Source organism: Neolamprologus multifasciatus, chromosome 9 (genome assembly GCF_963576455.1).
Source record: "Neolamprologus multifasciatus chromosome 9, fNeoMul1.2, whole genome shotgun sequence".
NCBI lineage: Eukaryota > Metazoa > Chordata > Actinopteri > Cichliformes > Cichlidae > Neolamprologus > Neolamprologus multifasciatus.
This window is the reverse complement of record NC_140447.1, coordinates 9,456,972-9,479,146: the sequence shown is the minus strand read 5'-3', so window position 1 is coordinate 9,479,146 and position 22,175 is coordinate 9,456,972. Positions and strand designations below refer to the sequence as shown.

Sequence of the window (22,175 nt, the reverse complement as noted above, 5' to 3'; positions counted from 1 at the left end):
AATAATTCAAAGTGATATATAAAAGTCAATGAAATTTGCCATACCTCGGGTCATTACGATGCCTGCCAGGGATTTGTGCCGAGCGTGCACAGGACTGCAGCCGCCCACCAGCGACCGGTACTTCTCCCTCACCAAGTGGAATATTGAATCAGCAAAGTCCTGAAAAACACAATCGCTCCCTTAATTTCTACTGGACACAATCTGTGGAGACCGACTACCCAGGTTTAAATTTGCTGCACTTGGTTAACCTGTTCAGGTAAACAGAGTGAGGTTTAGGGAGATTATCCTAAAAACCTACTTACCTGTTTGGCTATGAGTGCATAGAGATCATCGAAATGCTCGAGGCATCGGTATAAAAAAAGATTTCCAACAGTAGCACACAGCAACTTGATTATTATTGAAAGGTTTCAGCTGGAAAGCTCATCACACAGTATTATTAAATCAATGATACCTGATAGCCATGCGTGTTTTAGATCTTAGATGATGCATTTAATCTGTATATCCTCATCTGGTTGTTAAAGAGACACAACATGCACATTTTGTTAAGCTCTTCCCTACTTAACCTTCCCGCTTTCATTGAGTAGCCGTTAACTTTAACAGCAGAAGAGTTGGCTATATGCTGTCATTTACTCATTATCGTTTCTGCCAGCATATCCCAAAATAAAAGCCACTTGTCCCAGACCCCATTGTTTCCTGTCTGACTTCACTGGAGTGCACGATCGTGCTGGACACCATTTTTCAGTTCTCATTTCCTCCACCATCTGCCATTTGGAGCACCTCTAAAGACTTGCTGTTTTTGCTTCTCGGTCTGACCGACATTGCACATGCTGATTTACTGGAGATAAAATGCAAAGTATGAAATAAAACTGTGCTCTCTCTACGTACATTTACCCCTCCACCTCCGACTCAACACTTCTCACCAGACATCCACTAAATCCACACTGTTCACCAGATGTTTGCCGAGACATGGGCACGGTTTTCGCACCCTTTGGAATTTTTAATGCTCTTTACTCGAGTAGTAATTAAGGGCTTAGTCTCCAAGCAGTCTCCATGCCAACTGTAGAGCGCAAACGGATCACTGGGAGATGGCAACAGAGTGGCAGTGGAGTGGGCCTTTCGGACAGATTGAAGCCCGCAGTGGCTAAAAGGACATCAACAGATGCCACAGTAACAGACGTACAGAGTGAGAGAGGAGCGGAGAGATTAAGGGCAAACAGAAAAAAAAAGGCGAGGAGAGCAAATGAATGAGCATATTGCACATTATAGCCCTCGTCAAGGCTGTGAAATACTCTCACAGTAGGAACTGGCGGTGGAGGTGCTCACAGCTTGTGTTGCGGTGGGTGGCGTGTGGGTGTGTATGTATGGCATATTGGTGCTTTGACACCGGTGTCAGCCCGAAGCTTTTTCGGCGAGTAGAACAGGAAGGAGCAGTGAAAAGTCATCATGGTCAATAACTTAGCATTGAGGTCCTCAGCTGACGGTTGGGTGACAGGTCAAAATTGAGGCGAGTCTCCTTATTTTTAACAACAGACAACAAATACAAGAAGAAAAGACACATTTCCTCTACCGCTATTTACTTGATGCTTGGCTAACATTTCACTGTTACTCGGCATTGCTGCCAGTTTTCGGTTTTACGGTCAGCGGCAATGATCAGTAAACATCCTCATTCCAGATTCAGCTCTGAAATATAGTTATCAGGCATATTTTGCTTTGTCATGCCAAAAGACATTTTAAAGCCAAGAAACTCTTTACGAGACAGCCCAAAACCAAATAAACAGTTTGGGACATGGCCTATGACAATAATGTTTTACATGTGTCAGAAGTGAATAAACAAATATACAAAAATGCCTCTTTTTTTCAATTCAAGACAGTTTTAAAGGTGCAATAAGTAGAATATGTGGGGTGGCTGTAGGTAAGGAGGTACAGCTGGTCATCTACCTATCCAAAGGTTGGTGCTTGGATCCCTGGCTGCTCCTGTATGTATCCTACGTATCCTTAGGCAAGATACTAACCCCAAATTGGTCTCTGATGCATTCATTGGAGTATGAACACATGTGTATGTTAGATAGAAGACACTTGAATAAGACATGCTATATAAAGAGCTTTGAGTGCTCAAGTAGAGTAGAAGATTGCCAGTGCATTTACAATTCATCTTATATTACTCTAGACAGTCTGCACTGCCAGATATTGCACACAGTCAACCCTCATGATGATCTACTGGAACAACTGCACAAAATTTTGGACTGTGCCTCCAGTCCAAAAGAAAACTGGCTCCATCATGGCCGTTTGCCAAGAGTTTCAGCCAACACAACTACTTGGTTTACAACACGAGCAGCAGAAGGTCAGAATTATAGAGTCGTTAAAAAAGAAGAAAAACATCTCTGGCCTTTCTTTCATGTTGGACAAACACATAGCAAGGGTAGCATCCACAGTCTGATAGATATCCAACCATTTTCTGTTGCTTATCCGGGTCTGATCTACAGGGCAGCCCTTCTTCTCCACAGCCACCCACCCCAGCTGATGAGGGGACACCAAGCCATTCCCAAGTCAGCTGAGAGATGTAATCCCTCCAGTGTGTCCTGGGTTTGTATGTCCTCCTCCATTAGGACATGCTGGAAACACCTCACCTAGGAGGCATCCTACCCAGATACTTGAACCTCCTTAGCTGGCTCCTGACGTGGAGGAGTAGTGGCTGTAGTCTGGGATCTTAGGCTGCAATTCTGATTTTTTGATCAAATCCGATTCTTTTGTCTGCTTGTTCACACTACAAATAAAATGTGACAGCAAACGCGCTCTAGTGTGAACCCGCATGCACAAAAGAAGACGTCACACATAACGCTCTCTGTTTAGACACAGACCAAACAGTATTGTTTGACTGATGGACCTTAATATAAAGACTTCGGACTTTACGTTTCCCAATTTTGCTTTAAGTTATAAAGTCATTTTGTTATTTACATTTGGCCTAATAATGATCCTTATTGCTGTTTTAGAGAGGAGGAGGAGGTGCTTCAAAGGATAGTTGTTTTCTGTCAGAATCTGCAGATTATACAGTACAAATAAAATGTTCATGTTTCTCCAACGTTGTCTTTCCAACAGTTTCACTGACATCTACACTGGATGGCCAGGAAGCGTTCACGATGTCTTATCGGGCACTGATAATTGGCGTCTGTCTTGTGTAGGTGACGTAAAAGACGGATTTAATGCGACCTGACCGTTCAAACAGCAGTCGCTTTCTAAAACATCGGATATGTATCGGATTCAGTACCACATACGAAAGTGACCCAGGTTGGATTTGAAAATATCGGATTTGTGCCGTTCACACTGTCATACCATGATCGGATATGGGTCGCATAGGGTCAAAAAAGTCGGATTTGGTGTGCTTTCGCCTGCAGTGTGAATGTAGCCTTATTCTTGAGGTCACTATCCAGAGCCTGCGGCCATAAATAACAGGAATACAGACTGACCAGAACAACCAGCTTCAGTCGATCTCTCTACAACAGCGCTCCCCAACCACGAGAGTTGAGGCTCGGGGGTGAAATTTATGGTTTTCAGGGTTTTTATCGGTTTTTATCGTTATTTTCTTTTATTGTTTTTATCGTTAACTCAGTTTCCCTGGGTCTTTTCCCGTGTGTTATGAATAAATCTTCTTTTTTTTTGGTACTGGTACTGGTTTTATTTTGTTGGATTTACCCGTGACTCCTTAAAAGCCGGTTCGTGAAAATATTGTCCGACATAAACCGGTCCGTGGCGCAAAAAAGGTTAAGGACAGCTGCTCTACATCACAGCATAAAGCTATAGAGGAGATTTCTTCACTTTCTTCATTTTATCAGTCGCTTCAGATCATTTTTCAAGGTCTTAAACAGACACATTTACTGTAAGTAGCTTTAATCCACTTTTAAACTAACAGTCTGCACCTTTAATACGCACAGCCCTACTCAGTGACCTGCAGCATGTGTGGAATAACAGTAATTAGTTTCCCTGTTAAAAAAATCCAACCTTTTGTGCTGTTGTTAATAGGAAACAGCTGATACTCACTAATGTCAGCACAGCAGATGGACATTCAGTCTTTTTCTTTCACTTTATCGTTAATATGAATAACTATAACCATATGGTTACATAGTTACGAATATCTACAATTATAACTATATTAACTGTACAACAATACTGACAGCTGTTGCTGTAAAACCATCAAAGTTTACAAAGGAGGGACGAATGAATGACTCCATTAAAACCTGTTAGATGTTACGCGGTGAGGGTGAAATTCTGTTTTTAGTTTACTCTTCCACCACTTTTGCAAAAGACATAATAATGTGTAACAACTAACAAACACATAATTTGTGTAAATTTATCAATCGCCCGTAAAAATAATCGCACCTACGAGCGTTATTTGGGAGCGCTGCTAACAAGCTATTTTGTCCTGTTTAGTAAATCTGACACTGACAGTCTAAATGTGATACCTGTAACGGGTGGAACACCTGTTGTGTAGTGAATGACCTGCAGAGGGTGTAAAATAAAAAGCATAAATCTCACATGTCAGAATAACAAGTTTCTACAGCAATAAAGAAATAAAGAACAACCTGGTAACAATGTGTTGGTTTGTTTTTTTTAATAATATGCTTGAAAAATGAACTAAACATATAATTTCATGTGAACACAGTCATTTGCTTTGCCTTGTATAAAATGTCCAGTAAGACTTTGTGGATGTTGTCCTTTAAAAAACACAAAGTTAGAGCAAAGTGTGGATATTTGTTATTCATTAAATGTTGAGTAAAACCAACAAAAATATACATCACATAGATTTTTGCCAAAAGACAAGGAAATTTACTGATAATTCTGTAATATTTGGCAACATTTCTGTCAATTTATTCTGAGTTTATAATTAAAATTCCACAGTTAAAATAATCCCTAGTATGTAGAAGATTACCAAGAGAAAACCGGCCTCGCTCTGCCACGAGTCCTGCAAAATGTTCTGATTCTACACGCAGTAACAAAACCTGTGGGGGAAAAAACACTGCCTTGGTTCTTGCTCCTGAAAGTGACATCCAATTAATTTGAACAGAATCCTGCTTGGCTTGGCAGCGTCAGCTGGTGTCGGGCACATTCTGAACCCAGAGTCAAGTCCTCCATCCCTCCTAAAGGCCTTTTCATTGATGACATTACAGAGGTGAGAGAACGTGGCAGCTCGGAAAGGCCCGGAGAGCAAAGGTGGAATAGACCCTGGCAAACAGCCCAGCTTTTTGTCCCTCCCTCCTGCTTCTTCCTCCTCCTCCAACTCTCCTTTAACTCTCTCTCCTCTCATTTCTGTCACTCTCTCTCTCTGTCGAGTCATCTTTCCTCATTCTCGTCTCATCTTTTTACCTCCTTGCCTTTTCATTCCTTTCCTCTCTTCCTTTTTCCTCCTCCTGCTAACTCTGTCTCTCAGGTTGGTTTGTGATAGAGGGCAGTGATGTGCCGACTGTGATTCAGAACCTATAATTTCCACATGGAAACAGCATAATCATGAACCTAATCTGCATCACCCGACTGAACAGAAAAAAGGCCTCAGCCTCCTTCCTGCATTCTCTTTTCTCTGTTTATATTATTAAATATCTAAATACATACCTCTGTCTGTACGGTGTCCCCCTATCATTTTCCTCACATTGGCACACGCATACACACACTCATTCCTCAGTGGGGGAGTTGAGTGCCACCTTTAGTGTGGGCCTAATGTGGCAGAAAAACGGGGCCAAGGATCTCACTCCTCGGTCAGGGAGAACATCAGTTCGGCCTGCCGCACAGCGAGAAGGAGGACCGGCTGGCTTGCTTTCGGATCAACATCAAGGTTAGCGCCGCTCCTCTACAGCTACGTTTGGGAATTTCGTATTCAAACTCTGTCTCAGGTAACTGATATAAACTGCAGTCTGAATGCACCTCAGGAAACTGCTGTAGTGGCTGTTGTGTTGCTCAGCCCACCTGGTGTCTTTGCCGCATTAGTTCTGACCAATTTACTTGGCAATTCCTCCGGGCATCCCGAGGGTGGAGAAAACAAGCAACGGCGGTTATTTAGTAACATCTGCAGCTGCGCACGATGAAATTTACTGCCGTAATATCACAATCAGCTCGAATCAGGGGGAGCTGAAATTAGCAAAATTAAAGCAAAATTTGAAAGAAACAGTGACCTCTGACTCCGTCTGGTCTGACTGAAATCCAAGTCGCACTCAAGCCTGTTTGTAACTGCATCAGTTAGCAACATTTGGCAACCCTCTAGCAACCAGTCGAGCACTGATATGCTTAAATACATGTGATTCTACATATTTGTAGGTGGTTATATACAAAAATGTAGTTCTGCCTCTGCTGTTTAAAGCAATTATTCTGGTCAGAACTGAGAACGGGCCACGGACAGTGCAAAAGATGGACGTGGTCTGAAAAGTGCACCCAGTGCAAAAGTGCCTAAACCTACATTCTTTTAATAGCCACCAGGGGGCGATAGTTGTGGTTGGAAAGACTTAAAAAGACTGTCCTACCTTGGACTTGTTCTCTGTAAAGACTTAGTCTAAAGACTAAAACGTTGAGCCTCTGTTGTAAATATAACTAATAAGTTTCATGCTCATTTGCTAACAACCACCGATTGATAAGTTGGTTGTTATAGCTGTTTTCAAAACATCAAGAGTGAAATGGTGAAAATGTTCATGTTGAGACATCAAAATAGATTTGATGCTGTCTGAGCATCAGTTTGGGAGTTAGGGCCCAGTTATGGGTGTCTTTGAATGGGCTAAAGAAAAAACAACAACACATGGAAAAACACAATAATTTCAACTTTATTTATCTTGTTTCCATAAAAAAAATATCTGCTTTTGGAAATCAGATTTTAAAGCAAGAAGTAATTAACTGCCATCTCCTCTTAGCATGGATCCCTGTAAAAATACTGTAGCCAGATATACGACCAACTGTGGTGCATATTCCTCATGACTACAACATCAGCATTCAAGCAACCAGAATAGAATCTAGCAGCTAAAGATAAAAGTACCCCTCTGCTAACTAGCTAGCTGCTGTTTGGTTGGAAACAAGAAGCATGCTACAGATAAAGCATAAACAGCAACATAACGGTGTAATAATACAGTGCAATATAGTGCTACATCATTTGACGTGAATGCATTTAAACTCTTACTGTCAAAAGATTATTTATCATGGCTTTCTTACGTCACAAAACCAAAACAAAGACACTGAGACAACAGTAAAAAGCATATCTGCAGGTTTCTGGTCTTAATTGTGCGTGTGATAAAGAATGAAGTTAAATGTAGGTAAGAATTTTCAATACACTGCTGTCATATTTTTTATCCGTCCATCCAACAATTCACCCCCCCCCCCCCCCCCCCCCGTCTGTTTGTGCATGTAAACAGTTTGCCGTCTTCCTCCAAGGTAATGTGGAAATTCACCAACAGTCCTCCTGCTGCCTTTCCTCTGAAGTCAATATTGTGCCAGAAACACAAAATGTCAACAGGAAATTTTTCTCCACTGCTGCTTGACTTAGAAGTCTGCGCGTGCTGGCAGGGGCGATGGTGTGTATGCCTGTGTGTGCGCGACAGGAAAAAAAAAGTTCAACGGTGTCATTTATTGTTTAGCACTACGGCCCCCAAATGGAAATGACAGGAAACTCCAGCTTCATCAGTGATTGTGTTTAAGGCCCTCGGTAACGCTGCCCATATGTTTCTGCACATCCTCAGTTAATCTGGTGAAATGCATGACTTTTACCCCACCCTCGGGGTAACACACACGCACACACACACACACACACACACACACACACACACACACACACACACACACACACACACACACACACACACTTCAACCCACCACCCTCACACCTTATCACCCGCCTGCAGAGCAGCCCAGGCAGCATAAAAATGGGGCCATGTCTTATATTTCTTTATAGAGGTATTTAACAATTCATTCTCCTGAGTTTTAATAGTGTCTGCCCTCTGCCTAGATATCCCCCCCGCCCACCTCCACCACCACCACCCACACACCCTGTGCCTCCACCATCAGCCCTGCCTCCCTTCTCCCCATCCCTCGCCTGCCGCCGAGCATGAGGCTTTTGAAAATGGATATCTATTCATTTGGCGGAAACGCTGCCTCTGGGGGCTTTTTAGATTCTCAAAAAAGCCCGACTCCTCACGGTGAGACAGATTTCCCTCTTGTTTGTTCTCCATATGATGTAAAGCATCGCTCTCGCTCCTAAATCTTTCTGCTCCTTCTCTTGCTGGCCTCTCGATCTGTATCATAAGAGGAAAATCAAAACAAAACTCATATGTCACTTCTCAGATCTCCTTTCAGCGGTCGCTCTGCTGTCTTGTCTTTTGTTGACAGTGAGAGATGTGGTTGTGCCACGTGACAGCGACAAAGTGCAACCTGCAGGACTTGAACTGTGTAAAATTTGGGGAACGCTGTGAAACACTTTTGCACCTCGCCTCTAACCAGATCTAACCTTTTCCTGCGCTATGGCCAGATGGCCCTGCAGCCCATGGAACAGATTTCACTGTGTGTGTGTGTCAAACTTTCTGCCTGAACAGCGGGGCCTTGTCAGTCAGATCAGGCAGCCGGGCTGCACCATGCGGCCGTCGTCATCATAACAAGAGGCTTTTTCCCTTTCAAACCACATGCTTGATGTTAGCAAGACAGAACAAAGGCAGATGAAGGAGCACCAGAGAGAGTGAGAGAGAATGACAGAGATGGTGCATTTGATCTGTCTTTGCCACAGCGCTCCTCTCCGTCTTCCCCCGGTGTGGGTGAGAGATAGGGGGAAGATGCAATGCTGCACCACAGGTTTCCAGCAGCAAAGCAGAGCTCAAGCAGAGATTCCTCATTAGGCTTGAAAAGGTGGGAACCACGGCGACGGGCTTGGTGCATGTGGTAAGGATCAGAGTCAAGGATGAGCTACCACAAAAATGATAACCTCATCCAAAAAAACAAGGGCACCGCTTTCTAGAAATGATGCTAAACATAGAAGTGTTTCATTATGGCTTTGATGTTCTCCACTTAGGGCTGCAATCAATCCCTGTGTTACAGTGTAACGATCCATCCCTCCCGTACAGCCAAATTCATGACACCCGGCGTGTCTCTGAGGACGATAACGTAAGCCTGTGGGTTCACTGGATGGTCCGCCACTTTGGATGCAGACAGATCACTGGATAAAACAAATGTCCATGTGGATCCAGTCTTAAAGGGACAGCTCATTCCACCAAAAAACCCCAACAAATTTGATCTGGCCTACAGCGCTCTTCATTTACCTGGCTAGGTTGGTAGGTATCGATTGTACAGATCTCTGCAGAAATCATGCACACACCCTGTGAAGAGCATCAATGAGTAACTGTTTTATTTCTACTGAACTACAACAATAAACACTTATTATCACTGTGCAGGAATAAGTGCCTTTTAATAAAGAGACACTGTTGCAGCATTTTTTATGTATTAGGAAAGTGCCATCTGGTTCCACTGTAGATAAGAGAAGGCTAGATGCTAGATCCAGATGCATTAACAGCACTGCTGCCCAGAGGAAAATGTGTACAGTTGATGTACAGTTTGGTGTGAACGGTGTCTTTTTTGGGGCTTTTCTGGATTTTTTAAAGTTTCTCATGGTCCCTAGGGTTTATATCCTAATGACTTTAGTTAACCCTGCCAAGCACCACCACACACATATCAAACAATTATTTATATATTTTAAAAACATACTTGATGGACACAGACATTTGCAGAGGTACTCATGAGCCTCAGGGAAGTTATCCTGCTGACTCCCTCTGATATTCATAGTGAAGTATTCTGACTGGATGGATTGCCATTAAATTTGGTACAAACATTCAATGTCCTGATGAATCCTAATGACCTTGAGCTCCACAAGGAGGTCATCTTCATATGTTCTTAAAACGATCTTACCATCTTCTGGTCCCCAGAGACTAAATCCCACTATGAAAATATGAAATATATTTCAGTCCAAGCAGAGACACAATCGCCCAATCGCCAATAAGCTACTGTGTGATTTTGACACTCAGGAACTTGAATCATCTTAGAGTCACAGCTACAGCAGCTTGTCACTTGGTCATGTCTGGAAGTATTTCAAGCACTGTCACCGTTTTAAAACACTGCATGTCAGAACAAGGCTTTTCCTGCTTCTAAAAAAATATCCTCAACTACAAGGTCCTCAAGCACCTTGAGGCCGCTGTTGTTGTGACTTAGTGCTTTAGAAATAAAGCTGAATTGAGCTGAATGCACATGTTCACCCTTCAAACTCCCATCAAGTTTGTCATGTTGTCATAAAGTTAAATAGTGTTTTCCAACCTTTGGTAAAAGGTTGACTTCATATGTCTCCTGATTGGTTACATCTGTTCAAAGTTACTAATGCACTTAAGCCTAAATCCAAACATTAATTTGGGAAATGAAACCCCAGCATTCAAGCCAGATCGAGCTGAAGCTACTGAATCATAACCAACAAGGGCAGATGCTATGCACGACTGTCTCTGAAACTCATTATCAATCTTAATTCTCTTCATCTGATCAAACAAGCTCAGCCAGATACAACATAGATGCTATCGGGGCTCGGCCCATCTGTGGCTCTATGTTTTGTGTGGTTGTAATCTGGAAACCATGGTTGCCAGGTCCCTCAATAAGCTTTGTTTTTTTTAAACCAGCACTTTCTAAATAGTTATTTCCTCTTCTGTGCAACCAAAGAGTGAGATGATGGTGTTACCTTTACTGGATCAGCTTATAGAAATGTCTTTATGTAAAGGATAATCACGACATCAGACTCAAGACTTGAGAAAATTCAACATACACTTGATTATAATGCATGCGCATGTACTTTCTAAATAAGAAATTCCTTCTTTTTTTCCATCCTATAAACCTTTGTCTTTCTGCCCCTGAAATGCCACAATTTGGTATGAATATTAACCACTTTGTATCAGTTTATTCATTATCTTCCACTTATCCATCCAGTTAACCTGACATACATGTCCTTGGACTGTGGACAGGTAGCGGGAGAACATGCACCGTCTCACTTTGTATCCAGTTATTAGTAATTACTGATGCAGAGAAGGAACAGGGCAGGTGAAAGTTGACAAAACAAAACTGCAGTCTGTGGTGATTTTACAGTTCAGCGATGTTCATGGAGAATTGTTTCTCTCCTGTCATTTAAATTACCCGATGTGGTGAGCAGAGAGGTACAAGCAGCAACAAAAAATGAATAAACAGCAGCAGAGTGTGCCTGATAAAAAAACGAAAGCCTAAGTCTTGCAAATGTGGGTTAGCATCTGCCACAATCTAAAACCTTTCTGTATAATAATTCACATCACAGCTTAATTACATTAATTACGCTTATTCATTTGGTTAGATTAGCGTAATAAACCTCATGAGAAAACTTTACATGCAATTATGTCACATTTTCAGAGTCTTAATGCCTCAAAAAGACCTTTGTGGTGTTTGACAGATATTTTATGGCACTTCTGTTTCACCTTACAGCTCACAGACGAGTTAACATGCTCTTCCTGAATTTGTCTTTAAAATATGCACAGGGCAGAGGAGATCACAGGGAGCAAGAGGAAAAAAGAAATAAATAAAAGGTTCACGGTGACAACAGATGGAGCGCGCCTAAGTCGTCTCGGTATAAATCCCCTCTGATTAACCTCCACGCTGGAGATAAAAGCAGCGATATGCCTAAAACGACTTAATAATGTCAGGCACAGTGTAAAACACACACCAGCGGCTTTATACATTATGCACCAAAGGCCAGCAGAGGGACTCCTGTGAAAAGATAACATGACCCACCCCCGAGAGAGATGGAGGGAAGGGTGGAGAGAGAGGGGAAAAGATTCTGTATGGAGACGGAGGAGGAAATGAGAGGGTCAGCCATGAGGATTTAACAAGAGTCTATCATCTACAGTACATTGTTGACTAAGGGAGGATGGAGGAGGAGGAAGCCACTCCAGAGGCCCCCGAGGGCTGTTCACACAACTCCCATTAATTTGCCCATGATTTAACAGAGAGACGGAGAGAGAGCCGGAAAGAGACCGACCTCTTTGCTCCAAGTTTTATATGTGTGTAGTAAGGAATAACGGAAGCAGCAGTGGACAGTCTACTGCCCCAGAGACACTTTGCAGTCACAATCTCAATTAAGCGCTTACCAATTGCAACTGTCACTTAAAAAAAATCAATAGTTATTAATCCTGAGGGACTTCATGTGTAAGAGACTTCTGGGTTAATTGCTGCTGTGTTTCGACTGAGAGAATGAATCAGAAAGATCCGTACAACAACTAGGGCTAAATGTTGGGAGCTAAAATTACAGGATTCCTTTCCTGACATTGAAAAGCTTTTAATGTATTCAAATAAGACGCCATATTCCACAATATGGATACTTCCATTATAAAACCTACATGTAGTTCGCGATGCATTTAATTCACATGTAATGTGTGAAGTTTGACACAGTCCCATTACCTCAAATCCCCAGTAAAAACGATCCAACATTAGACTTTTGCACAAACCACTGCATTATGTGACCATTTATAAACTTTTATACTAAAGATGCTAATTTTTTTTACACATAAACACCAAACAGCATCCTCAATGTCAGTACTTGATGAAAACCTGGTGTTGTTAGCTAGCTTGCTAGCATCGACCTTTCCATACTCTTTTTTTACTAGCTAAAGACTATTTGTGCTCTTTCCTCTTCTGCTACTAGCCAAGAGGCTGACCACTGAGGGTGAAAAAATTACTCTCTTCCACATTTAACTGTGGATTAAAATGCACAAACTATAGGAAGTATATTTACAGAACAATGCCGTTTGAGACGCTGGTTACACACCACAGGTGACGTAATGCTATAAAGCTAAGTTAGACTATGTTGCTGTTCCTGTTGGGAAAAGTATTCAACTTTCATCTGTATCAAGTCTTCAGCTCTTATCTTTGTATTCAGAACTGAAGTGACGTCGACTCAGAGCACCAGGAGGAAAACTTTATACTCAACTTTGTTGGAGGAAGTGTCAAGTGGCGACTCCAGACCTTTGAATTTCACTGAAATTCAGAGACTTCAGGTGATGATGGGAGCAATACCCACTGGCAAATTTTGCTAAAAAATTGAGTTTAGCAGTTAAAGCAACTAAGTGGTAAATACATTTGAGGGTTACCTTGGCAATCATATGCTGGAATGTCTGCTAACAATCAGACATCAGCCACGTGATGGTTTTACCGTCATTGTTGCTAACGAAAGTACGCGTAAAAGTGTGGCTATTTTAAATATAAGAGAAAGAGAGAACTTTAAGAAATGAATACAGCCACTACAGTGACCATCAAAACGATGAAAAAATATTGCCGTAAACAGTTTATTTTGTAACGCAAAACGATAGCGTATAATATGAAACCATAGATGTTTTCATATCATCATCCGATATATCGTCATATCGCACAGCCCTACCTCTTAATGCTCCCTGATGCTGTTTGTATCTACAACCTATTTTTTGTTAAATTTAAGGGACAATACAGATTTATTTCAGTCTAGCATATTTCACTGATGCACCTTTGTTTGGCTCTAAGTGCCACTCTCCAATCAGTGCAAAAGCTCAATGCAGCTCTTCAGCTAAGGAAAAAAGCAAATCACAGCCTCAGACACATAACAAACTGGCATTGATATTTATGTCAGCTGACTGCTGCAGGGTGATTATGTCAAATACAACAAATACACCTGGCTGGAAACCTGGAGGGAGATCCTTGATGAAGTCAGCAAAATGGCCGTTCTCTTCATGCTTCTGTGAATCAGCATTTAGACAAATGTGGATTAAAAACCAGGCTGAGGAGCAGTGCAGGCTTCACTCTCTGTTAATATGACCTTCGCCCACTAGGAGCATCTCTGAAGCCACATATCTGATAGAAGAAAATAATCACAGCAAAATAATATTCACCTGCTGTGGTCAGAGATGGTCTCTATCGTAACAGAGGTGTGGGACACTGACTTTTTTAATAAAAGTCATATATTGATATGATGTGTCAGCTCACGGATTTATCAGTCCAACTCATTTCTCCATCTCCCAACAGAGCTTTTCTGTCTGGAATCAGTAATATTTTAAGCCAGACAGAGCGAAGCCACAGAAATAATAAATCCAGGAAAACTGTTTGCTTTTTCGACAGGTGGAGAGACTGCAGCAACGGCGTTAAAACGTTTCAGGGGAAGGGAGACTCTAGAATTGGCTTTCATGTCTTAAAAGAGTGGAATGGCTCCTCTGAAGCACTGCGATGGCTCTCTCCAAAGGGTGGCCGATTGTGTCGGCCTCAGCCGCAGACGCAGCGGCCGCGCCTCCATCTCTGCTGCTCTTGAAGATACCGCCGTGGCTTTTTTTGGTGGGCTCGACCCTGGCAATCAGCGAGACTTCAAACCTCAGCGCCACCCTTTGAACGGTGCCCGTGAACATCTGTTGCCAAGCGCCGCTTTTCCTCTTGGCTTGGAGATTAGAGGCGAAGACGAGGGGAAACACTGGTGCTTTCAGAGGCTTGTCTGTCCCCCCTGTCAAGCAATGTCTAACATAATGTTCTGTTAAGGGTACAATGTGCTGCTAATAGCAATACAAAACTTACTAATTTACATGAATACAACAACATGCTGACTCGAGTGACTAAAAACATCACGTGCTTCTGCGCAGCAACGCTGAACCATTGAATGGAGTGTAGCAGGGCACGCACTGGAAATAAATATCAGCTCCCTTTGTCTGCCTTTGTTTGTGTCTGAAGCAGAACAAGTTTGATGACTGAGAGCAAGACTGTTTAACTTATGCAGCTGTATTTTCTTTTGCATTGTGGCGAGTCCATTTGCTTCTGAAGGAGTCATTTATCCAGAGGCCTTCCCTCTGCTGGTGATGACTAAGTGTGGACCAGACTCTGCATCATGGCTGTGGGTGCTGCTGTGGCCAAAAGGGCCCTAGAGCCAGCCATACATCATCAGATATTGATACGCTTCCACCACAGCGCCACGGCTGACATTTGATTCATAGCTCTGAGTGCTCTTTCTGAATCCCTAACAGTCAACAAGGGATCGTGGGTAAATGTCAGTGTTGTGTTGGTTTGGGGCGCCTCACTGACATGAGGGAAATTGGTAAAAATAATGGAACTGGTTAGGACAGGTAACTTTGTCTTGAGTTAATGGGCCTTGTGTGTGTGCTGCACTGGCTAGAATTTCATGACAGCAAAAATGGAAAAATCAGTTAATAATGGTGCATGACTCTGCAAATTCGGGACTGTAATGCTTTACTTATTTTACAACTACTTGATATTTATTTTTGCATTAGCCTGCAGACGCCCACATATCAGCACAACCGTTTCTAACAAGGATGACATACTCAATATCTTTCTGTAAAAATATTTAGATATTGCACAAAACTGAGGAAAAGTGGGTGAAAAAATGACGCCTACTGCATCTCCTCTATACTACAACCCTCTCAATCTGTCCATGTGTTATCTTCAAGTTCTGGCTGTTTAGTAAGGATCAACATACACTCATCTTGAGCTTCACTCTGGGTCTGTGGGGTCTTTTAGCAGCTTTGCGTCACGATGTTGGCTTTGCAAGTACTTAAAGAGATTTGATAGTGTTCTCACAACAACATTTGCTGACTTTGCGCTGTGCTTTAAGTTTGTAACTGGTAAATCTCCACTTCTTATAAATGGTAAACCATTTTTTTGTCCTCATTAGTTCATCTGGTTTTGAAAATGAAAGAATTTGAAAAATGCTTTCTGACTGAGTGATGTGTTACACTGTAACACTCATGGAAATACTGATGGTTGATTATGACTGTGGCAGAAACTATGGGTTCAAGAGTTGGTGTGAATCCCTGCGTGAGGTTGAGGAAAGAACGCTTTTATAATAAACACTAACCTTTTGATCGAATTTGGTACGTCAAGGTTTCACTTTGTGCATTGGTACTGAAAGTAGCAATTACAACAAATTGTAACATACAGTGTTTCTGAAAAGAGAATACAGGGCTTTTGATGTTTTGTGTTAGTCTAGTTTGCCTCCCTTTGGAGATTTTTCTGAGCACGAACAACTGGGAGGAGACCCTGGTGCAGAACCTGCGATACAGATTATATATGTCAACTAGCCTGGGAACACCCAGGGATCCCTGCGGAGGAGCTAAAAGGTAGTGCTGCTGTGTGTAAGGATGTCTGCTTATACCAAGCTTATGGTTGTCTCGTGTGACATCGCAACTGCTGAAATACCTTCACACCTTGCTTTTTTAGTCTGTGATTGATTTTTGTGCATGGCATAGTCAGGCTGAACACATGAGTGCACGAGTGGGCCTGTTTTTTACCATTTCAATCAGTACAGGAGCTCACAGATTCCCAGTTTATACAGAGAGAGACACTGCAACTGCTTGAAGACCAGAACATCCAGAAAAAATATGTAAACAACAACAACAGCAGCAACCACTACACACCTACACAACCAGTGCAGAAGTATAAACTAATCTTTACCTGACTTTGGATAAGCACAATTTTAATGCATGGATGTTTTGAGTTAGTTAAACTATTTGGATGTGTGACTGGTTTGCCAATTTTTCATGAATTAGATTACAAATGAGGATAAAAACAAACGAACATGTCATGCAAGGCCTATTTTCTTTTTGCCGGACATGGTTTTGCTTAGATTTTTTTCCCCCCCATAGTAGTTTTTTCTTTTATTAATTACACGTTTAACACAATTTCTATTAAACAGCTTGAACCCATCATGCTGAAGTTATATAAAAGCTGTGGCTGTAGAAATAGGACAAGACCTTTAAAACACAGAGGTGAACTAAAGATTTTTCTAGAAGAATGCAAGGTTTAAACATGTGAGAAGAGGCCCAGATAAAAGCAAATGTTGGTCTAAAACATTGATCAAGATTGTGACTGACACAAAATAAATACATAAACCATTGAAATCTTTTGAGACTGTCTTTAGATCCGAGCTGGTCAGTTTCCCTCTGACTGCAGGGTTGTGCACGGCGACCCTGTGCGCTGTCTGGTGCATTGTGTGAGAGCACATTAAACAAAAATTCACAGATTGTCCCGTTTCAGCAGGGACTGAACCATTCCTCTGTGGAGGACCTACTTCCAGGCAGACTGAATGCATGTATGTCAAACAGAGCTGTTCAGCTGACATTTCAGAGATGTGAGGTTTTCACCCAGCAGTGATACAGTATGTTATCCTCGAGACAGTGGCTATATGTTTACACCTGCCCTTTGGAGAAAACAGCGCTGCTCTTTTCTGCACTGATGAATGTGGGTTCTAACAAACATCCTCTGACAGAAGAGGCTTAAACAGTGCATGATCCTTCTCACCGCCAACCGCTACGTTCGCGCACACACACATACACAGAGCTGGGGCGACACAATATAATATGCACTTCACTGCCTGCGGATGAAATGAATGCAAATAACCGCATGAGAAAGCCTTTTGAGCGTGCCAGAGAAATCAGTCTGTGGCCCCTGCTCTTTTAACATTTACTAAAAATCCATCAGGTGGCGTTTGCAGAGTAAGCAGAACACCAGATAGACTGTAACAAATGCACATGCTCTCTTTTGTCACCTTTTCTTTCCTTTCCACCAGACCTTTCACGTGCACGCACACACACACAGACACACACGAGTCGTGTGCATACACAGCGTTCATAAGCTCCTGCAGAAGGCCAACAGAGAGAGCGGGAAAGGCATGACAATAGACTGAAAGGAGAGTCAATATCGAACTGAGGAGGAAAAAAACAGGAAAGAACATTGAAGTGCTATACCTATTGTGTGTGTTTTACTTTTAAGCCTATGCTTCCTTTTGAAAGTGTTAAATTACACACTACTGCTCTGAACTCTGATGCATTAGACACTCTTTCTAATGAATGCGTGTCAAGCTTCCAGTTGCTGCACGGGAGAGTTAACAAGCTATTTTCTTTATTCCTCGATTTAAATGCTCTTTGTCCTCCCTGCAGCTTATGCAACTTGTGTTGTTGATGTGTAAGGGAGTCAAGGTGAAGCTCGAACATGAAAAGAAATGGAGTCAAATGAGCGTTTCACCTTTAGACGGCGAGATCACCGTTTCTCTAGCTTCACAAAACGTAAAAGCTTCAAGCTCAACCGGCGGTTATGTTAACAGTACTGAGAGAAAGCACTGAATGTCAGCTATGCTGGAGAGTCGGGCTCTTTGTGGGAAGTAGCTGCCACATCTAAACAAGCCAAAGCTGTAACTGTGTTTCTATAAAGTGGTTCAGAGGAGACGATGCTTGACACGGGGGGTTGTTGTAAGGGAAGCAAAGAGTAAGGGAGAAAGGAGTAAGGGGTGCAGAGGATGTATAGTGCATATATACGCGTCCCTGGATGACAGCAAAGGAATAGTGGGGGAAAATGTAAAATGTCTATTAAAAGTTAGAGGAAATATAACACAGTGGAGGGCATCACTAAAACACAAAAAAAGAGATAAAATTTTAATTTTCTGAAGGTATTTTTCATTTTTTTAATGCCCATATTGGTTAATTATCACATTAGAATATATTTAACAGTCAGAATGAGCTTTTCTCAGATTAACAGTCATTTTGCTGTGTTGGTCTCTGTTGCAATTCTCTGACATTGTATTTATTACTGCAACATAACACAATGAGATGTGCCGGGTGGCCCTTGTGCTGTGTTTCTAACCAAGTGCAGTAGCTTTACTATTTCTTAGGAAAAACAGATTTCTATTTCTATGTTGTAGCATGTGACAACTTTATTAATAACGTTGCTTCTTTTTAAACTCTATGTTCATAACTACAGTGAAAGGCTCTGAGCACTGCTAAAACATTGGCCTACACTATATTTTAAATAAATAAATAGTTTTCTTTTTATTTATATGCAGGGGTGCACATAAGTGGTCCGCAGGTGCGCATTTGCTGTCAAAATAAAAGACGCGCACCAGATAAGAAGTTGCAACGCATGTTTGCGTACATACGATTCTCTGGAGGAGGACAGACATTTGTTTAGAGCTCTTAAAGATGTCGAAGAAGAAAGCTCCTTTAAGCAATGACTTTGGTGTTCCTCCACAGAAATGTCAGAAGGAGTCCGAACCACAAAAGAAGCGCGCATCCTCGGAAAAGTGATTGCAGGAGGTGAGCTGGCAAACAAATGGTGCAGAATATGCCATGAAAATTCCACTCAAGCGGACAAAAACACTCTGTTATATGTACGCAACTTCTTATCTGGTGCGTGTCTTTTATTTTGACAGCGAATGCGCACCTGCGGACCATTTATGTGCACCCCTGTTTATATAGCACCTTTCTAGACAGAGTCACAAAGTGCTGCACATGAGATAAAAAGTCATAAAAAGGTCAAACAGACAATATAAAACAGGCAAAAATTAACCAAAAGCAGTTTTTAAAAGGTGAGTTTTGAGTTGTTTTTTAAAAACAACTATTGAGTCTGGAGGAGAAGGTTCCACAGGGCCACAGGGGCAAAAGCTCTATCACCCTTAGTTCTCATCTTAGTTTGTTTCATAACAAGTAAGCCCTGATCATTGACCTCAGGGACCTGCTAGAGACATAGGGCTGTAGCATACCAGAGATGTAGGCTGGTGCCAGTCCATGCAAAGCTCTATAGACCAGGGTCTTAAAATGGACTCTGAATTCAACAGGAAGCCAGTGTAGCTGAGATAGCAACAATGTGCAGGAGTGTTCAAGCACAATTCTATGCTAAAATCCATCCAATCCTTCATATTATTTCCTTTTTATTCATTTTTCTGCCTTTGTGTCGGTGCTTTTACTGTAACAAGTTCGCTGTTACAGCCTGTCTGGTGTATCAGCAAGATTCTGCCGGGCAAACAAGGATATCATTGCTTCTCCAGTGAAATAAATATCGACATCAATATAAACTAAAATTAAACCGATCCCTCTCTTTGTATTTCAGTGTTGTTATGTCGCAGAAGCTTTTTTTAATGCCTGTTGCGCTATTCTTCAAATTACTGCCATCTTGTGGCCACAGCTGGCTATTGTTTCTGGAAGCAGGATTAACTCTGCTTGCTTCTGAATCCACTGCCATCTGTAGCGTCTCTCAGTTTCACGGACGAGTCCACGTCCTGTTAGCAATGGCTTGAGCTGGACAAGTTAAGAGGTCGGCAGCCTTTTTTCTTTCTTTTCAATGGGCATAGGCCCATTGTTCTGAGCTCATTACAAATATATATTTGAAGCAATCTCCACAGGACAGACTACAGACTTATGTTACTAAATATGTTACTAAATAGACTTATGTTACTAAATATGATGCATTACTGTAGATTTAACAGAATTTAATATTTCAAATGATCTCAGCCTTAAATATCTGTATTAATTCTGATCCATATAACATTTTTCTGCACAATAACGACTTTTAATTTTGATACTTTATGGACAGTTTGCCAAAAATACAATTTTATCCATGGTTGGGCAACCAGTTGGTGTGATGGTTAGCACTGTTGCGTCATAGTAAGAAGTTCCTGAGTTTGACTCCATCATCTGGGTGGGGGCCGGGTATTCTGGTTTCCTTCCACTGTCCAAAGATATGCAATTAGACGTGTTAGGTTAATTCTAAATTGCCTATAGTTGTGAGTTTCAGTTATTGTCTGTCTCTCAGTGTTAGCCCTGTGTCAGATTGATGGCCCGTTCAGGGTTTGCTCCGCCTTTTGGCATATAGTAGCTGGCAGAGACTCCACCTGCAACCCTGATAAGGATAAACGGAAGAGGATGGATGGTGTAGTGGGTTTTTTTCATATTGTGATATTACTACTTTTTCTTAAAGGGTTCTAAAAAATGTGTCCAGAACTCATCATTGATGATAAAAACAGAAGTAACAATATTTTACAATTCTTAAAGCAGGAGGGAGTGCAGAAAAGTGATAATAAAGGTGATAAAGATGCAGGAAGCTGTCAGCATGCATGTCTCTTCAAGCATGTGAGCTGAGGTGAATCATTCTCAAAAAGAAGGATGTCACATCATATGGCACCGCTGCTTTAAGCTAAGCCATTTTTTTTGTTTATCCCTTTTGTGCTAAAAGCTCTCCGCGTCAAACCATATGCGTCTGCCGGCAACCGTGGCGTTTCATTTCTCCATCAGCAGGAGTGGTGCGTGTTCATCATCCTGCAATAGAGGCCCTGAAATACAGCCAGGATGCAGAGACAAGAGACAGGGAAAGGAGAATGGATTTGTTATGTACCTGCTGACATACTACCAGGTGCTAAAGCAAGGGTAGGAAAGTATTAAAAGTCAGAGTGTGCGCTTTCTTAAAGTTTTATGCAACTTGAGGACAAGTATGCGAGTGCTATTAGTTTTTCATCTTTTTTAGCCATTGTGATGGATAAGTGCAGCGAGCTGGGTCAAAGTTTTTCTCAGACTAAAAGCTTTAAACTTTCCCTTTCAGCTCCTGACTAAAGTATATGATAACTATTCATGCTGTGAGCCATGGATTTTGTTTCTGTATAACGCAATCTGTCAAAGCTTTATCACTCCACGGTGCAGCCAATCGAATGGCTGATCAGCTCATCTAGCCAGAAGACTTTGTTCGAAAGTTCACACCGCTGAGATATGTTGAAGCTGTACAATCCACCTCTGTGATAGTGCGAATGATTGGTACAAATGTTGTAAGGGCATGATTTGCTCTAGCCTCCAGAACGGCTCGTATTTGATCTGCTAAGTGCTTTGCGGGGAGATGAATCGGGCAAAGATGTTATGACTCACGGCAACCCTGTCTGTCATCTGTATGCAGAGTTCAGCGCTTCCTGTATCGGAGGGGAGGAAGTGCCATCAAAGGTCGCCCCCGAAACATCCCTCTGTGACAATGACAATGGAAGCTGGTATTAACAGGCCGCCTCACAAATTTAGAGGTGACGTCTGTGACTCGAATCAGCAGTTCAGCATTTCTAAAAGCAATTGTTATGAAAAAAGGGAGAAAGAAAAGAGGCATTTGATGATAGCAGAGAAAGTATGAAGTTCAGTGAGAGTTCAGCCGCCTTTATTTTGCGTATTCATACTTTGCTAATCTGGCAGGGCTCAGCTATCGCAAAGGGGCAGAAAGAAATGCTGCTATATGGAGTGAATAATGCTTCACCTTTCCCCCTGCAATTTCACACGCGCACGCATGCACACCTGGTTACATTTAAAATATCCACACATTCTAACACGGGGCTGTGAAACCCATCATGTAAA

The 22,175-nt window shown here is 42.0% G+C and overlaps 1 protein-coding gene across 2 annotated transcripts in view; it reads right to left on the bottom strand.

Annotated features, from left to right (window-relative positions):
* The window catches only part of adarb2 (adenosine deaminase RNA specific B2 (inactive)), a 224,240-nt gene that overhangs the window by 46,094 nt on the left and 155,971 nt on the right, over positions 1–22,175 (bottom strand). For both annotated transcript variants that reach the window (XM_085172469.1, XM_085172470.1), the window contains one exon: positions 45–159. In XM_085172469.1, coding sequence (XP_085028595.1) covers positions 45–159 — 115 coding nt within the window. The remainder of the gene's footprint in view (positions 1–44; positions 160–22,175) is intronic.